Here is an 18,660-nt window from a genome sequence, read left to right as displayed (position 1 = left end):
AGTCTCACCAGGGATGCACATATGCACAGTTGGCCAGTGGGTCCAGGAGCCCCATTTGGCTCATGTTTGGAACTGCAGAACTCAATCCAGATCACCATTGGACATGCCATTAATAGTGTTTTAACCCCCTTTCTTGACCCTTGTCCTTGTTCTTTTTAAGATAGCTATACACAAAACACTTTAGAAACCTGAAATTATTGGAAATGCATAAATGTGTTAAAATGATTAAAGAAAAAAAAATCTACTAAGCCTCTATAAAGAAACCATTACTAGTGTCAAACTCCTAGCAGGTGTTACTTGTTACCTTGCTATGTTTTGCAATATGGAAGAGCCGATAGCAAAACCTGCCCAACTAAAATTGGATGGACTCTGAAAAAAAAAAAGTATGTTTATGTAGTCTTAAATATAGCGGTTGCATAGACAAATCCATCTCATTACATGAACATCAGTTTTCAGAGACTGTCTCTTAGTTGTTTAGTCTGCATCCAGCTCTCCAAATGCAAATTGAATACTTCTCTCTGCCTGTTCTATATTAGATGAACCGTGAACAGCATTAGCCAAAATATCGTGTGCAAACTGAGCCCTAATTGATTTAGGACAGGTCTTCTTTGCCTCTTCTGGATCAGGTGGACCTATTAGTTTCTTCCATTCTTCCACAGCATTTTCCTTTGATAAGACCATTATCACTGATGGACCCCTGCAAAGTCAATATAAAATCATGTCTTAAACTATTCTGAGATTTCTGAGATGCAGACTTAGCTTTAATGTCAGAGGTACCAAGAAAGGTTATAGTAAGCATTGAACTATCTTAATTTTGTTGACCTGCTCAAATATTAAAATTTGTTTCTGCATGTTTTGTTTAAGGAAAAATCCCATATTTGGAAGCCAAAGAGATTATGATGATCTGATCTTCGGATTTGGATTTCTTGTCCAAAAGACATTCTCACACAATAATTTCTGAAGCAAGACAATACATACTGTTTTTAACAATATTATGAGGAAAATATTTGTCCTGCATGAGGAGAAAAAGGATCCCATTGGAAAGCAGTTCCTTTTCAGGGAAAATAAAATCCAAAATAAAACTATCCATAAGTTTGGAAGGAATTGTAAATCTCCCTCTAAAGGAAGAGCATGCTGTGCTAGAAGCCACTAAACTTGCCAGAAAGAGTGATGGGTTGTAAAATCCTTTCACCAGTTATGGTGTAGGATGCTTTGTTGGCACTGTAGAAAGTGTGATGTCTACTTACATACCTCATTACTGTAAACTAAGGCACTTACTGTGTCATAAAATTCACCAGGTCATCAAAAAAGGGTTTTCCTTCGTGATCCTTGTAAAAGTGTGCAGCCATTTCCCGAGTTAAAGATTGTTCTTTTACGTTTGTGATGCTAAATCCAGCCTCTTTAACTTTTTTCATGATTTCATCTAGGAGAATAACAAACAAGTTCAGTTTTGATTTGAAATGGTTTAGATGCAAAAAATGCAAACCGCAAACACCCAAAATTTAAAAGTTTCAGAAAATACTAGATGCCTTCTTCTAAAAAATTCACCAATTGCAATTAGAATTCTTCTTACAATATCAAACCAAATATGGACAACATAAGAAGCACTTTGACAGTCCTCTAAAATAAGCAGAAACCATTGTCACTGCATTATCCATCTTGATGCATGTATCAAATCCAGATTTTAATAAACTATGCCAATATCATTCACTGTTATTTCTCACACTGAACAGAATGTGGACTGTAGTTGTAATGCTGTATCAAACATCAGCTGGCTGACCAAAATCAATCTGGATTTTCACAAGAGGGGAAGATAGACTCACAAAAGCCAATGATGAATTAGCATTAGAAAGACTACCAAAATTTGTTAGGACAGAATAGAATAATGCTAAGTAGGAGGTCTAGGTAGAGGATTTTTGAAGAATGGCAGCAAACATCCTTAGGGCAAGATTCTGAATTCTACACACTGCTCTTTTTATTTTGATTTTTTTCTCCTTATTCCCTTAGACTAACAGTAAGTTAAATCTTACTGTGAATGGGAATGCATCTAACTGAGCAGTGACCCCTTTTGAGTCAGTAGTGATACCTGCTTGAAATCAGTAATACAGGTTTGGCAAGTGTCTCTTTCCTTTGACTAATAAAGATGCTGGGCAGGTAGTATACAGAAGTAAGTAAGCCTGGCCCTTCAACAGTTCAACTTAGCTAGGAACTCTCTTTCTTCAATTCACCACTATTCTAGTGAAGGAAGACCAATAGGCAGGTTAAGCAAAAGATATGTCACATTTGAGATCTTGATCTGAATTATGCAAGCTGTGTAAAAGAATTTCTCTGCATAGACAATGTACTTCAGAGAACCGGAAGAATGCATTTGATGTGATTTACTGCAGTGTGAACTGCTAATCCTTTGCAGAAATGATTACATCACCAGCTATAGCCCATACTCTCTAAATGCCATACCTTTATGAGTAGCAGCATCAGGTTTGATTAATGCAAAGGTATGTTCCTCAGGGAAGAAGAACTCTAGTTCCTTCTGAGCATCGCTGGGTGTAGAGCTGCCATGCAGCTGATTGATAGGTATGTGTTCGAATGCAAACAGCGCACGCCAACTAAGAGTCATTAAAGGAGTGAAGTTACTTAAAAGCATAGCCATTTTGAGCTCTGAACTGTAATTAGCCTCAAGCCAGGGAGTATAAATTAGTGTTGATTTGGAAATCTGAAATATAAACACCCACCCTCCCCCTGAAACATAAACACCTTCTTGGCTATGTTGTATTTGCAAGAAATACCACTTATATCTTAATGAGATGGCACTTCTGTCAACAGCAGGTAAGGTGATACCATTGCAGTTTCCTAGAGCAATGTGATAAGAAGGCAGAACTAAGGTGTCTGTTTGCAAACTGTGTAGGAGAAATGTAGTCACAAATAAAATATTCTACTGATGCAAAGTTGTTTCCAATAAGCGACAAAAAAAATCTTAGTGGTATTTCAAGAAAAAATAATGGTGGTATTTTAAGACCCCCTCCCCCCCACTATAAGAATACGTAGTACCAGCATTTTTCTCTGACTCAAGAGTTCCCCTTTCAGTTCATTGCACTTTTTAAAACTCAGATTTTAATTCTGTTTATCGGCCATTATATCTCAAAAAATGCTGAGGTTCCTATGTGTAATACACTACCACCTCCAAGAAAAGGTTAAAAAACTGCAGAAATGCATGTCTGTTTCCAGATGGTGGCACTACAGTTACATTAGTTGGAATGTGGGATGAGATGAGAAATGTGAAGGGAAGTTGAAAGCTGTGAATGATGGTTTGCTTCTGTGACTATTACCTGTCTGGATCTTCCCTAGCCTCTTCAAGGATCTTTGGGCCTAGTAAACTTCTCCAGTGTGCTACAGCATTTTCTCGTGTTAGAGCCAATACAAGAGTTGGACCACTGTACAAGGGGAAAAGTAGCATTAAAAAACAAACAAACAAAAATAAACAAACTCCAAAACAAACAAACAAAAATTACCCCCCAAACAAACAAAAAATCTATTGGAGCTTTTTAAAACTAATTTGATTATATATAGCCCAGACTAGGAAAATGAGCCCCAGTATTGGGGGACCTTAAAACTGATCTGATTGTTTAAATAGGTACAGGCTGATAAAAGCTTATGGGGCTTAAATATGAATTTAAATTGCAAAGTTACTGTGTTTTGTCACAATGGCAAGACAGAGAAAGACTGATCATGCCCCAACCATGAAGAGAATATCCAAACATGATTTATTTTTCTTCCCCAAGTAATCCAGCACATGGCCTGGTTGAAGATTTCAGAGCTCTCCTACAGACAACCTAAATGCAGCATTTTCAAACAGACCTAAACTGTTTTCACTCAAATCAGTGGACTTGGCCACTGAGACATCATATATACAGCAATATGGAATAGCTAGTTACTTTTAAAGGTTTGATTTTTTAAAATTTGTTTTACTTGGAAATTATTTCATTGTCTGCAGTTATCTGTTCCTGTGTTGTGTTTTACTAAACTTTTTAGACATGTGTATCTTGCAGCCATGTATTATCCAGGAAGTGTTCAACACCAGGTTGGATGGGAGTCTGAGCAACCTACTCAGGTTAAAGGTGTCCCTGCCTGTGGCAGGGGATTGGAATTAGATAGGCAAAAATGATCCCTTCCAACCCAAACCATTCTGTGAGTCTCTTATTCAACAATTATTTATTGTGAAAATTTCAGTCTTACCTGGTCATTTGCTCTAGAAGGACTGGGAAGTAGTCTTGATCTACATGCTCTTTGTAAAATGTACGTACTTGGTCCTCAGATAGAACTATTTCTTTCTGCATTGCTATTTGGAAACCATCATCCTGTATCTTTTGAATGATGGAATCTGTTAAATATATTTAAATAATGCTAAATTGCCATCCATTCTTTCATTTGAACACTTGTAGAGAAATGACATGGGCTTTTCAATCTTAATGTTAAATTTTTAATGGGTGAATTTTTTTCCTAACTAAAGAACAGAAAACACATTTAAAGCAACTGCTAGGAGGCATCACTAGTTGCCTGGACACTCAGAAAACTGATCCTCATCATATTTAGGCTTCCTCATGTTTAAAAATCTCGGTAGGAGATCCTGACTGACAAATATGATGAGAAACATGTTACTACCAGCAAAAAGAAGGTCTAAGGAATTTGAATAGGTGAAATGTTTATTTAACTAAGTCTTACAAGACCACATGGGTAAGTAAGCAGTATTTGGCACAAGTCAAAATTTCCTACAAAATTAATGTGTAATTCCTTAAACATGAACTGCAGAACTGCTGCTCTAAGCAACATGCTAGACAACCAAAAGTAACATAAATTCACAAGGGAAGATCAAAATTGTAGTCTTTCAGCTCTCTGCACATAATATTGCCCAAGTACAGGGATTCTCAGGTTAGAAATAAAAATACTATCTGAAATCTAGAAAGAAATGTAAATGTATGACTGAGAAGAAAAGTAAACTTGTTTGGATGAAGCTACATGTAATGGGGTAGATTTTTAAATTTAGTCTGTAGAAGTCTGTTTAGAACTGCCTTTGAGCAGCACTGCCTCATGCAGCATAGGACATCTTAGGTTAGATATTTTTCCCCTTGCCATTGATCTATCCTGAGCCAGCTATTCAAGAATATCAGCTACTTTATTATGGTGAGAAATCTAGTCCTGTATACTACACTAGAAAATATGAGCTTCTCAGAGAGGTCTTCTAGAAATATTTCATCTGCAGTATTTCTTGAAAAATTAAGCAAAGGAACAAAATATCATTGACATTTGCATTCTCAATATATGAAAAACGTTAACTGTAGGAGTGTGCCCCCTGCTGAAGGAGTGAAAAAACTATCCTTTGTCCCCTCAAAAAGGAAAGAAGCCCAGAAGTTTCTCTCCTCGATTATGTGAAAAAGGCATCTCATAGGCCTAGGGGACTTCACCTCAGACTTAAGGACAGCTAATTGGTCGGAAGCCAAAAAGTCCTACCTGGGCAATTTACTAGAAAAAGAAACTAATCGCTTTTGTAAGGTGTTTTACCAGGAGCAAGAAACCCTGGCACCTGGCTCGGATTTTCTCTGTTTGTTATTTTGCCTTTTATTAAACCTTTTTGTTTCCAACTCTGCAACAGAAGCCATCCTGCTGATTTTTATGCCTCCAAGGGTAGTTGAGCTATCTTAGGTGTGTTATAGACCTCCAAGAGCTTATGAGATCTGGCTCAAGGAGGCTCCTATAACAATTAACTTCATAACTTCATTCCAAAGATTACTTCTGGCCTAATGCTGGAGAGACAGTATAACCAAAAAAAAAAAATCATTAATTGAGTTAGAATTCATAATTCAAAATTCAAAATATGAGAGTTTTATATACCCTTGATAGAAAATACAGGTATTAACACTTACTTCGCCTTTCCTTCAAGAGAGTAGGTCTAATTATGGCCAAAGTCCTTTCAGCGTGATGTCCTCCCTCCTCAATATGAAAATTTGGGAAAAAGAAGGCAAGCTGTCTGCTGGCATCTTCAATACTGTCTTGCACATCACATAAATTTACCAGACTCTCAGTTTCCTTGAGTGGTGGCAACCTGATGAAACATGAAGTAATACAGTATTTAAGTCACTGCTTAGTGTTAACAAGCTGAATTTTTGAAGACGTACTTTCTTAAAATTTAGTAAAACATAAGAATAGAATGTGAAACTCAGTTTTTATTAAATTCAGATTCATAAGTTAAGTAACATTTCTAAGACAATTATTAATCTTCTCAAAAAGTGCATGTTCATGTGCTCTGAAGGAGAAACCTCAGACAGGCTGCTTTAACAATTCCCCTCTAGCTTATCCAAAATTGTTTCTCTGTTTCATGAGATAGAATTACTATTGACAAGTGGACAGTGTATAATGAATGAGCAATAGAAGTCTTGTGCTTTATGTACAGCATGATCATAAAAATGATAGCATTACAGAGTTGTTCATAACAGAGACCCTTTTCATTTTTTCTTGCCTGTTTGTTTAGCTGTGTAAATAAAGTCCCTCTTGGCCACTTGTAGAAAATGCAGTATTCCCCAGCTGTACTTAATTAATGCAGAAAGGGATGCAGCCGGCACTGATAAAAATATCAATTACTATAACAAATTAATTTTTTGAACAAAGTATTTAAGCTCAGGTTGCATTAAGTAAATGTCTTGTCTAAATATAAAACTTGATCTGATATTTGAATTTTTGTGAGTACTCTCTTATCTGAGGCTGTGTATACAACTATCATCCGTAAAATTCTCCTCAAGCCCTTGGTATAGAAGAAAACCACACATTTCAAGACACCATGGTTGTGAACAGCTAATCCTTACAAATTTTTTCATATCTTGGACCAGGGTGGGGACATCAACCCAGTATGCTTCCCCTTCTCTGCTGGCTTTTACAGTGTTCCCAGGGAGAAGAGCATGTCTCAGGCATGCCCTGGTCTGTCCTGGGCCATATCTACAGCTTCCCAAGGAACATAGGGGTAAACACAGGAAAGAGTGCAACCTTCAGTGCAGGCAGTGCAGGCAGTCCCGTGGCACAGGTGAACTAGAATTGCAAGGACTACATCTACACCATCTTGACGTGTGTCATTGTTCCCATTGTTCTGAGAATGCACTGAAGGTGAGTTCAAAGAGATCAATGACCTTGGCTCGTCATCTTTAACTAGGAAGCAAGGAATTTCTGAATTCCCATGAGAACTGGGGCTGCATCTCTCATGGTGGTCCTGTGAAGGACTAGGCAAAGAAGTCTGCCTGCTCCCTGGACCTGCACACGTGGGCACATCCGCATCTGTAAGAACGTGCCTTGGTTTATGGTGTGAATTACACATACACATTTTTCACTGGTACTTACTTGACTTGCTCAGGCTCAGGCTCACCAGGTTCACTTGTTCTGTGTAGTTCTATCCAATGAGGAATAGCACCAGTTGCTTCTTTTTTAGAGATTATCAAAACATGGCATGGTCTACTCATCATGAATTGAACGAATGCGTTAAAGTCAGGCTAAAAAAAAAAAATTCCCCCCTGTGAATTGCAGGCACTCTGCGTTTGTCATTGGAAATGAGACAATTATGCTTTTAAAGTAATTCATTCATTCAAATACATTCCTCATAACTCTGATATATTGTTTGGGAAGATTTTTTTATCAATCATTTGAGACAACATTATCAAATGTCCAAAAAGAAAGTAAATTGAGATAAAGTCATATAACTGCTTTAAACAAGTACTAGATGTTCTTCCAAGTTAAAATGCAAATGAGAAGAATGAAGAAAATTATCTAGAAGTTCAATGTGATCACTTGCTATGCTTGTAATACAGTATGTAGTGTGACATAAGAAACTGCAACACAGTTCCATGGATAATTTTTGAAATTAAAAATCATGTAGCAATAAGTATAGAACACTGAGCTGTTTGCAAGACATTTGTAGGCTCTCCCTTCATTTCCTTTGCTATGTGCTTTTCACTTCTTCAGTTTCAACTTACAATCCTATAAAAGTACATTTCCATCAGAAAAACAAGTCTTGCAGCTTATGGTGTGAATTGTTAATTTTATTTCTTTTTTGTATGTCACCTTTTTCTTGAGGATATCTATTCTCCTTTTAAATATTTGACTAAATCCTTATCAGCCAGCCATGTCATTGTATATGATAGTTTTTTCCTTTAGTAGTACGAGGATAAAGTATTCACATATATGCTTTCAATTAATTGCTTTTCTCTTTCAATTATCATCACATCTATGAATTTTCTTAACCCATTTCCCAAGATGAACAAACTAGTTTCAAATTTGGCTGCTATTCCCATGAAGATGAGTTACTTTTACCTCTGTTTCACAACTGGCTCTATCTAACCTACAATCCCAGCTTTGCTAAAACCAAGCTCTTCATGGTTTCTTACAAGATCTCCCCATTACTTCCTTTTTAAACCATAGTGCAGCCATCTGTGATTACTATCATTTTTCTTTTTTCTCTCTGACTTTAGTAGGAGCCATCTCATCTCACTCTTATTCATTTGGAATGCCACAGGAACACCTTCCCACCTTCTCCTTCAGATTACGTGAACCCTTCCATTGCTACCTCTAATAAAATCAAACAAACTGTTTGTTTGAATATCATTCCAGCATCTGTCTATCTTACACATATAGCAGAAGGTAAAAATATTTGCTAAGGAACTTCATTTTTTGTCTCAGATCCTTCTGAAGAGTTAATTTTAGTTATCACACTGCTGGAAAATATGACCATATCCAGGTGCTAGTTTGCCAGACCACGGCCATTTAATGGTGGACAGCCTAATTTCATTATTTTCTTGAACTTTCTGTCTTTAGCTATTTTTTGTTCCCTAATATAGGACAAGGCACAAAACCCCATAGATTTTGGCTGAGATGCTTTCCCGCTCTGCCTATGCACATATTTATTCCCAGAACAACCCCATGATAAAATCTGGAAAGAAAAGCAATGTATAATATGTAATATCACTTATTTTCTGGCTGGAATAATATATGTCAAATAGATATACACTCTCACATAAATGACACTGGATTTTGGGTTTGTGCCATATTTCAGCACCTAAAAGCCAAGGTTGAGTAATTGCAGAAATAATCTATACAGCACTCTAATTTTCTTTCCTACAAAGGTCACTAGGCCTGTCATAACACATTTTAAAATCAATATAATTTTATTTTGATAAACAGTGTTATAAATTTAGCTTCATGTCTAAGAATTATCCACATTTAGATAACAGAAAGAAGAACTAAATCTTTTAGTATTTAATTGGAGGTCATTTTAATTTGGTTGGAATATTAGATTGCTACATAATGATATTTATATGAGTCAGTGAAAGAGAGAGGGAATATCTCTTTTTTTTTGTGTACTAAATCTACATTAATTCAGTTCTTCAATATACCTAAAATTTACCATACAGAGATTTGCAAGCACATCTATTAACAATTAAATGTTTTACCTGATCCTTTCATTTATGTTTTTAGTTTGGTTTTACCTCATCTTTATTCCGGGAATAAAATACTCTGATTTGCTCTTCAGTAAGCATTCTTTCCTCATCTGCTTCAATGCCAAATCCTGCATCTCTTATCTGCAATTATTCAGTTATTACTCAGGGGCATTTGAAAATACATACGTACAAAATCATATGTTATTGTAAATCTAAAGATTGATTGGTTTTGGAAGCTATCTTAAAATTTAAATTCTTTGAAATATTCAAAATATAATCTCTATCTTTGTCTAAATGGAACTTCCAGCCTTTCAAAGCACTTCACTTAAATTCAGGATTACAATACACCTAAGTTAACGTTTGAGAAAAAATAAAGTGCAGTTCAGTGTATGAAGTACATTCATTCAGTAGGTAATAATCCCTTTTATTTCACATTGATTAAACTCCTTTGGATCACTGTGAGTGGTTAACATGCAATTCATGTTGCAAGGAACTATAAATCATATTGTAACCATAGTAGTCACATAAATGTGCACTTGTTAACAGTTGTTGTATTAGGTCAAACTACTTGGCTTTAGAAACGGCAAATAAGAAAAAAATTGTGTCTACCTTATGATTTTCTGTTTTAAGCTAGGTTACTGCACTAAATGCAAGCATTTGTGAGAGATGAGCACAAATCAAAGTTCACGGTCCATTGGTGTGAGGTTTGTACCATATACTGGTATTTTAAGAGCCAAGGCAGTATCCAGCTCCAGTACTGATGATACACCAAAATTAACCTGCGTACCAGCACTCTGGTCTGTAAAAGCCTCTGTGGTGCTGCTGAGTGTTTGCAGCCTGCCCTGACAAGGCTGGCTGTGCATCCTGTGTTGGAGAACCTACCTCATGAGCCAAGTAGCAGCTGCTCCAGCTAAACTCTTTTCAAGCACTGCCTTTTGTTTTTGTCCTTTTTATTTTTTTTTTTGCCTTTACTGAGCTTCCTTCCTTTCCAGCTAAGGTAAAGTAATTGCAGAAACAATCCATATAGCACTCTGATTCCCCTTCCTGCAAAGATCACTATCCCTGATATAATACTTATTAAAATTCTTTTAGTTTGGTCTTAATAAATTTTGTTATAAGGCTTTTTATTTTTTCATAACAGAAGCAGTATGAACCAATGTCTAACCTCTGCTGGCATAGAATATTAAAGCAATAATATAAATTTGACTGTCATATTATTTCAGGTAAAAATTATTGTGATTTTATCATCCTTAGCAAAGAAGCTTTATGAGATTGTGTTCCAAAGTCTGGGCATAAATTAGGATCTACTTAACCTTACATTTTGCCATTATGTCTCTTAAATAAATAGAATAAAGGAATATTTTAAAATTCTCTCTACCTTTCTTTTAATTTCTTCTACACGTCCTGCTAATACATCATCAGGTTTTATAATTCCAACAGAATAAGTAATTACTTCTGAAAAAGGGAAAAAATGATGTGCTAAGTAATACATTCACCAAAATAAAGGGAATAATCTTTACTCAACCTGAAGTTTACAGTTAAGCATTTGACTGTAACTCAATCAGATCCCAAAAACTGTAGAATAATTTAAGATAGTGATAATGGAAACAGCAGACTACTATTTTTTACCAATACTATAAACACTTAAGCAACTGCATGTGTTAAGGAAAATACTCCTGCTAAATGTTAGTGTATTAAAGTGTCTGAGAGATCCCCTAACCTGAAGCTGAACCAGAGCTTAAGCTCTGTTTTCTGATTTTCTATCATGTTTAGATTTTGGGGATTTGTATGAAGTCTGTAGATAATTGCTAAATGATAATACCATACTTCTAGGTCTCACAGGGTTTATTAAAAAAATATAGGCTAAAATTGACATCAGGAATTTGTCAGCTGAACCATACAATTTAAACAAAAAAAAAACCAAAACAAACCAAAACATGAAGAGGAAGGAAAAGGGATGCCATGACTGTGATCTAATGCCTCTCACAGGGAAAAGAAAAAGCAAGGTCAAGAAGAAGGAGAGGATGGACTAGTTCCAACTCGGGGTTGTAGCATGGCATTCTCTGCATAGATGAAGCAGTAGGAACATTCAGTAACCACAGATAACAATAAAAATAGAAAAGATGCAGGTCTCAGCTAATGAAAAACCTGAGATAAATCACAGACAGGACTTTTATCAGGATGGTGCTTATTTTTCAGTCTTTTTGGAAGCTTATCCTACTACTGTGGATTTATGTACTTTTAAAAATCTGTTATTAAATCTAATCTGATGAAAGAGTAATCTGTGAGAAGGCATGCCATTGACTCACAGATTAACTCTTACAATCCTCTCAGGTTGGCCCCATCTTGGTATTCCACCTCAACAGAAGTACACTGCTCATGCAGGGACTGCGTAGAAATGACTTTCAGGCCTTAACTTTACACAGGAAAATTCCCTGGCACACATCACTTCTGTCTAAAGTCTGAAGGTTCCCAGTGTGGGGGTGAAAATGTTGATGCTGACAATCCAGTACATGAATTCCTTACAGAAGAGAGCTCAATTTTGTTCACACACCCAAAAGAAGTTCTATTAGTGCTAGAGAGAGACAATTATTAATCAAAATATATTTGTTCTCTTTCTTTCCCTTAACATTTTTAAAATAAATCAAATATATTTACCCTCCTCTACAACCTCCTCGGCAGACCCGTCTGATGAACCTTCATCATGAAAAACGATTTCTTCTAGCTAAGATAATTGCAAATGGAGTAAAAGTGCATCACCAGTGCAAAAGCAAAGTCACCAAACACAGCTGTCACATCTTTACAATACATTTATCTTAATTTTGCTACCCTGGAAAACAAACAATTCTTAGAAGGACCTTTTGTCAGTGTGATTTTCTTTAACTGAATTTCAGTTTGTTAAAAAGCTCTTTTTACTCTAAGTGGAGTTATTTCATCTCCATTTAAACAAAACAGGCAATGAGACATGATTATTTCCCATGTCTTTGTTTCATATGATTTAGTTCCTAAGTTATATATAAAAAATACTTAGTCCTGAAAGAAAAGAGATTACTGAAACATTTATGAGCTAATGGCATTTCATCCATCTCTCAAATTCTTCCATTGTTAGGCTAACCTGTAGATTTGTTAAATTTATATAAAGTACCATAATGGAAATTTGGGAGTTTTGAGGAGAACAAGCAACTAAGGAGGATTGACTCTGCTGCTACTGTGAATTCCAACAGTGGGATCTTTCACAGTGCAGGCTATTGAGGTCAGACTGAGCTATCCTTATGTCCTCATGTTACCTGGAAGTCAGGACTCAAAGGTGATAGAATACACCTGTTGAATGGCCTTTGTGTTTTGTAGCAAACTGGATTCATTAGGTACAGACCAATCCCCGTGGCTTTGAGCAAACTGATCTAGTGAAAGGTGCCACTGCCTGGCCTGTGGCAAGAGGGGTTGGGATAGATGGTCTTTAAAAGTGTCTTAGAACCCAGATAATTTTACTTGATTTAAAAAAAAAAAAAAGGGGCATCATATATATAATTTTATTGTTAGGACCAAAATGTGGAAAATTAGGCATTATCTAAACACCATCATAGGCATTTAGTGAAACAGTGTAAGTGTAATAAAAATATACATTTATGCATAAGTATCTGGTTTGTGAGTACCTGAGCACGTTCCTTCTCTCCAGCTGCAATTTCCCTCTCTTCTTGCACTAAATCTGTTACTATCTTAGTTATGAGAGGAGCATTTACACCTTTCACCATTGCAATAATTTTACCATGCTGTTGAAGAAAAAATAACACTCACAGTGAGTTTTCATCACTTTATTTACACATTTACTTGAATTTTTGAAACGTGCAATATCTTGCTAATTTTTTCCAGCTACATGATCATTTCTTATGCCTACTGAAGGAAATACCAAAGCTACTACTGCATCTATTATTTCTGAATGAAACTTTTGTGCATTTAATTCCTTGTTTCCCTCTTTACCAAATTTTCCATGTTTATTTCTAGGCTCAATACTAATAATACAGTTGGAAACAAATGCAAAAATGGATTTTAATTGTTCTTAATTTCTGTAACATGGAGTTTTCCATCTTTTTTTTTTGTGAAAATGACTTTTCACTGCATTTTCTACCACATTCAGGTGCACAGTAGTGAAGCTAATGGTGACCAAAAATACTGCTAACATTTCTAGGCAGCATTCAGATTCAAACTTGAAAGAGTCCTGAAAATGTCATTATTTTAGGTCCTCACTTATGGAAATTCAGATCCTGGCACCCTCAAGTTAAAATAACTCCCATCTCTTCTTAAGTGAGCAGTGTGGTACAGCTGCGTCCTAGGAGAAGCAGCTTTGTGTGTTCATCAACGAGAGATAATAAATATATGATTAATTGCTACAGTTCCTCAAGTATGAAAACACAATTTAATCTGTTATCTTAAAAATCTTATAATGCCAGGAAATGTAAACTCTCTTTCCATTATGAAAAGTGCAAAAATAATAATTTCAGTGTAACCACATGTAGCTGCTTTATGTAAGGCAAACCTGGAAAGCTTACCTGGATTTCTCACTAACTACCAAAACAGTGACTACCACAATTCTTCTGTGGCTATATGTGCAACAGCTACAACAAAAATGTGCTTGAGAATCACCAGATTCAGGCATGGAAAATGGCTCAAGCAAACATCAGATAATACTATCTTACATAATGTAAAATGTAAAGATAGGATTTGTAGAGCTTCACATCTGTTTTAAAATCTACTGAAAAGTTAAGGCAGAAGTAGGCAGCACATTAAAAGAGGCTGATGCGATGTACTTACAACACTAAAAAGAAACACAGGTTCACAGCTCCTCCTAAATGGTTTCAGAATTTCGATGTTGTCAGCTTCTGCCTGAAGTCAGACAAAAACCATTATTTGCTTACATAAGTAAGCATGCATATATAAAGAAAACATTTTTACTCACAGGAAGACCCCACTCTTAAATACTTTGGTGTTGCAAATTAAAACTGCAGTTCTAAATACAAGTGACAGTCCTTATAGTGATGAGAAAGAACTGGTTTCGGTAATATGGGATTGTCCTCCCTTTGTATTACACCAATGAATCATGGAAAAATATCTTCTCTTGATACTATTTTCTCATGTAGGTTATAATAACAAATATAAATTAAGGAGTAGCCCATGTAGTCTTGATGGAAGAGCTTATCCAGTGTATTAATTTTTTTGTGAAAGGTGGTCAGCTCTAGGAAAGCACGGGAGATAGCCTTGGAGCATAACTCCCTGCCTTTTTCATGTATAAAAAATTCATGTTTTTACTGAAAAGTTCATTTATTGTGGAATTTTAAGTTTTCACCAACTTGAAAAACGATAAACTTGGTCAACATATTGGATAAACTGAGTCTTGGAAGCAAATTTATCTGCCTTAAATAGGAGGTATGATGCACTCATATCTCATATATATACTGCTAGTGTAAACAATTATTTTTACTTCTACAGTTTTGTGATTTTTTAAAAATTTCCTCCTTTTTGTTTTCTTAAAAATGAAATAAAAGGTAACATTTGCAAAAAAGATGCAACAGTTTTTCAGGGATATAAGAATTTTAAATGCAAGAGTTCATAATGCAGAGACCTAAAACTAACAGTCGTATAGTCTGGCTTTTGAATATTTCTGCAATCCCATCAAGGAAAACAAAAGTTGTGGGATATCAGCTCTTTTTTACTATAGCTTCTTACATATTTTATTACAATTTCTAATTTACTTTTAAATCAAGTCTTATGGGGACATATGCAGGCAAAGCAACCAGGCCAAAATTATGGCAACTCAGTATAGGGACAGTAAAATGAAATCTCTGCCTATGCAGATCAGAAGATATATTTAAATCAAAATGTAAATATAGTCATACACAGGATTTGTGTCCTTACCGCGGCAAAATGTAGCACATTGTCTTCACTAAAGTCGATCCTTAGTTTTTTCAATAAATTTTGTATAGCTTTGCAGGGACCACACCAAGCTTGATACACATCTATTACTAAAATGCAATAGTTTGGAATTAAAAACAGATGACTTGAGGAACTTATAAAATGAGACATTTATGTTTGTGCTGAAGCAGCGCTGGGAAGGCATTCACATGGATCTTTCAGTCCGCTTCTAGAGAATGACTGTATCATGAATTCATCAATGGATTCAGTGGATACATTACTGAATACATACTCTTTAATTTCAATTACTTTTGATATTGGAAACCTACTTCAGAATACTCTTTGAGTTGATTAATCCAAATAGCAACTTTTCTCTCATATTCCTTTTGCTTTTATTTTCTCTTCTTCTTTCCCACTGTTGGTTTTCACTCTTATCTAGACCTTTATTCTACAGGATTTTCACCTCCCTGAGCCTTTGCCTATTACTATCTCTCTGCAGATATGATCCTGTTACAGATTTTTTCCTTTTACCGAAAAAGAGTTCCTAGGATACCTAGGAGACAGTTATTGGACTAAATGAACTGAAAACTGGGAATAAGGCATGTCATGGTACATGCCCTCTCTAGAATGCTGCAATAATTATTTAGTCTGTGAAAGATTTTACACACAGAAGCATCCAACTCCCTACCATGGAGAATACCATATTGGAAAGGTATTTTCTAAACATTGGTGTACAGCAGTATATTAAAGTAAGACTTAAATAAATATTATTTTGATGAGTATTTATCATATAAGATACTGTATATTCATAATTGTAATATATGATCTTAAAAATCTTTTCCAAATGAAAGAATTATATGGTTCAATGACTCTATGATATATCTTTATAAATATTTATTAATATAGCCTTTCTTTAAAAGACATGGTGCTAGTCTTCTAGAGTATCTATCTAAATAAGTATATAAATATGAAAACATGCACATATATCCATGAAAGATTAAAAAATTAGCTGTTAGTACCTACTATGCCCTTTATCTGCAGCATTTCATCCCACTGCTCTTGATCAGTTATTAAGGTCTGAAACAAAATTAATTAACATTTTAACAATCTAAAAAGGCCGAAAAAGCATCTATTTCCCTCTAAAGTTGTTCAAGTAATTAGGATTTATACCTGGAGCTGAATTTCTTTCTTCTTGCCAGCCATTTCCCTGTGATTATAAGAAAAATATTGAAATCCAAAGCATAATTGAAGTTACTTAAAAGACCATGTGACATACAGAACTGATTTTTATGGTTCTCAAAGTATCACTGTCTTCTGATTCCCTTTGCAATTAACTCAACTGAAGCCCCTACAATGATGGTAGTTAATATTCCACTTTGGAATTCTGTGGAGAAATATACAACTTGTTTGCAAAACCCCATGGCACAAGAAATGGAAAAAAATTAGTATCTTAATATGTTAGGGTGTGCAAAATTTTTGGCCTCAACAATCTTTCAAGCTTAAAATCACTCTGCTCAGAATAGCCACAGGCACTTTGATGGGATGACAGCTGCTGTAACACTGGACCATTTCAGAAAAATATTGATTAAAGATCTTCAACTCTAATAACATCAAATCAGTCTTCCTGTCTGCTGGGATACATAAAAAGCAATGACTTACTTGTGCCCCATAACTAAACTCCCAAACTGAATCTTGATACATTCATCATTCTGTCATTAATAAATAATGTCCTTCATATTTCTATGATAGCCAATTAACTGTGAACCAGACAGAACAACAGTTCTGATACACATGTGGATGGAGTTTGACTTCAGCATGGGCAGCCTGAGTTTCTAGAGTTCTTAAGATGGTTAAGATGGTGGTCTTTGCCTGAGGGAAAATGATAGAGCCCCCGAGAATATGACCTCCTCTGGCACTGTTATTTGAGAAGTCACCCAGCAAATATGTCCAGGATTGAACTATCCTGATACACTCACCAAAGCTTTTCCCTTCACAGCACAGGTTGAGGCGCAGAAGACAATATGAGAGCTCTTACCATTGTTCTTGTTTCACATTTCATATAAGAGTGTCAGTAAGAATTAAAATTTTAAATGGAGGCTTTCTTCAAAGACTTTAAATGAGGAGGTGGTACAAAGCATGGCATTAATTCCTATCCTTTTAAGACTCTAAGGAGATGGTGCCTACTGACACTAGAGGGAACTGGCAGATGGAAATATGTCATATTAGAAGGAAATCTTCATCAAAATAACCTATCTTTCACTGTTACCTTCTGTCACTCAGCAAAGGCAATCAATTGCTTGCAAGAGCAGTTCTGCAAAACATAAACCAATGCACAAAAATGGTCTATACATCCCAATCGTTCTATACATGCTCTCCAACTAAAAATATGCACTCATACACACTCAGATGGCAAAGCAAAGCACTGCAAAACAGACATGTGCTGTATGAAAATATGCAAATGTGCACATTAGTCTGGCATAGTATCTCTATGTGACAGACAGTGAAGGCTACTCGTGACACCTATATTTTAATTAAAATTTTCACATAACATACTTTCAATAATGCAGTCAGTAATACACTGATTAAACTTGGACAGATAAGCATGTTTTCTCCTTTGTCTATGATATGGGCAACATGTTTCTCTAACCTTGACAAAAGACATTTTTCTATCCACACTTCAGCATGGATGTGCAAAGTTGCATCTCTCACTACACTCTTTACAACCAAAACTCCTTCCTTGAACTAGTCAGACATAAAAAAAGACCTGGGTGCACACTCAGATACACTGACAAACTGATACTCAAATATGCATAGTCTTTGCAGAAACCCATTCAACATCTTAGCACAAACCCTCATCACACATATATACATGAAGATTCCCAAAAGCTTGTGAGATTTTGCCATGCTGCTGTGTGTATATGCTTAAAGACACCTAACACCCTGAGCATAACCTCTTGTGTATGACAGGGGATCTTTGGCAGTTCCTAGGTGGCACTCTGGTGGATCATCTGCCCGCACACACACACACACACACACACACACACACACACACACACACACACACACACACACACACACACACACACGTACACACAGACACACAGACACACACAGACACACACACACAGGAAAAGAGAGAGAAATATGTGTAAGTGAACAAATGCCCACACACAGGCCATTTCAGGGCCAGCAGCACTCTACACCAGATGTTGTAACCAGCAAGAGCTCCCAGACATTCATGTACCTTGTGGTTTCTCACACACCCTCCACAGTGAGCACACCA

General features: G+C 35.9%; 1 protein-coding gene across 1 annotated transcript; it reads right to left on the bottom strand.

Annotated features, from left to right (window-relative positions):
- Positions 1-474: 474 nt before the first annotated feature.
- NME8 (NME/NM23 family member 8) lies at positions 475-16,580 on the bottom strand. Its single transcript, XM_050971210.1, has 15 exons — positions 16,548-16,580; positions 16,397-16,454; positions 15,381-15,487; positions 14,280-14,351; positions 13,124-13,240; positions 12,129-12,195; positions 10,849-10,925; positions 9,519-9,611; positions 7,381-7,529; positions 5,919-6,097; positions 4,234-4,378; positions 3,327-3,431; positions 2,458-2,606; positions 1,279-1,423; positions 475-697 (listed from the first exon to the last, which is right to left on the bottom strand). The coding sequence occupies exons 1-15, from the start codon at positions 16,578-16,580 to the stop codon at positions 475-477; spliced, it is 1,719 nt and encodes a 572-aa protein (XP_050827167.1).
- Between the last annotated feature and the right edge of the window lie 2,080 nt (positions 16,581-18,660).

Source organism: Serinus canaria, chromosome 2, assembly GCF_022539315.1.
Source record: "Serinus canaria isolate serCan28SL12 chromosome 2, serCan2020, whole genome shotgun sequence".
NCBI classification, from domain to species: domain Eukaryota; kingdom Metazoa; phylum Chordata; class Aves; order Passeriformes; family Fringillidae; genus Serinus; species Serinus canaria.
The sequence above is the reverse complement of the archived record's forward strand: the minus strand, read 5'-3'. Positions and strand labels throughout refer to the sequence as shown.

What these genes read in the sequence shown, in the direction of transcription:
- NME8 (XM_050971210.1), bottom strand. Translation starts at nt 16,580, where the DNA reads ATGGCTGGCAAGAAGAAAGAAATTCAGCTCCAG. An exon ending in AGAAAGAAATTCAGCTCCAG is followed by an intron (nt 16,455 to 16,547) that starts GTATAAATCCTA and finishes ATTTTGTTTCAG; the next exon opens with ACCTTAATAACTGATCAAGA. An exon ending in TCTCTTGAAGGAAAGGCGAA is followed by an intron (nt 4,379 to 5,918) that starts GTAAGTGTTAAT and finishes TATATTTAACAG; the next exon opens with ATTCCATCATTCAAAAGATA.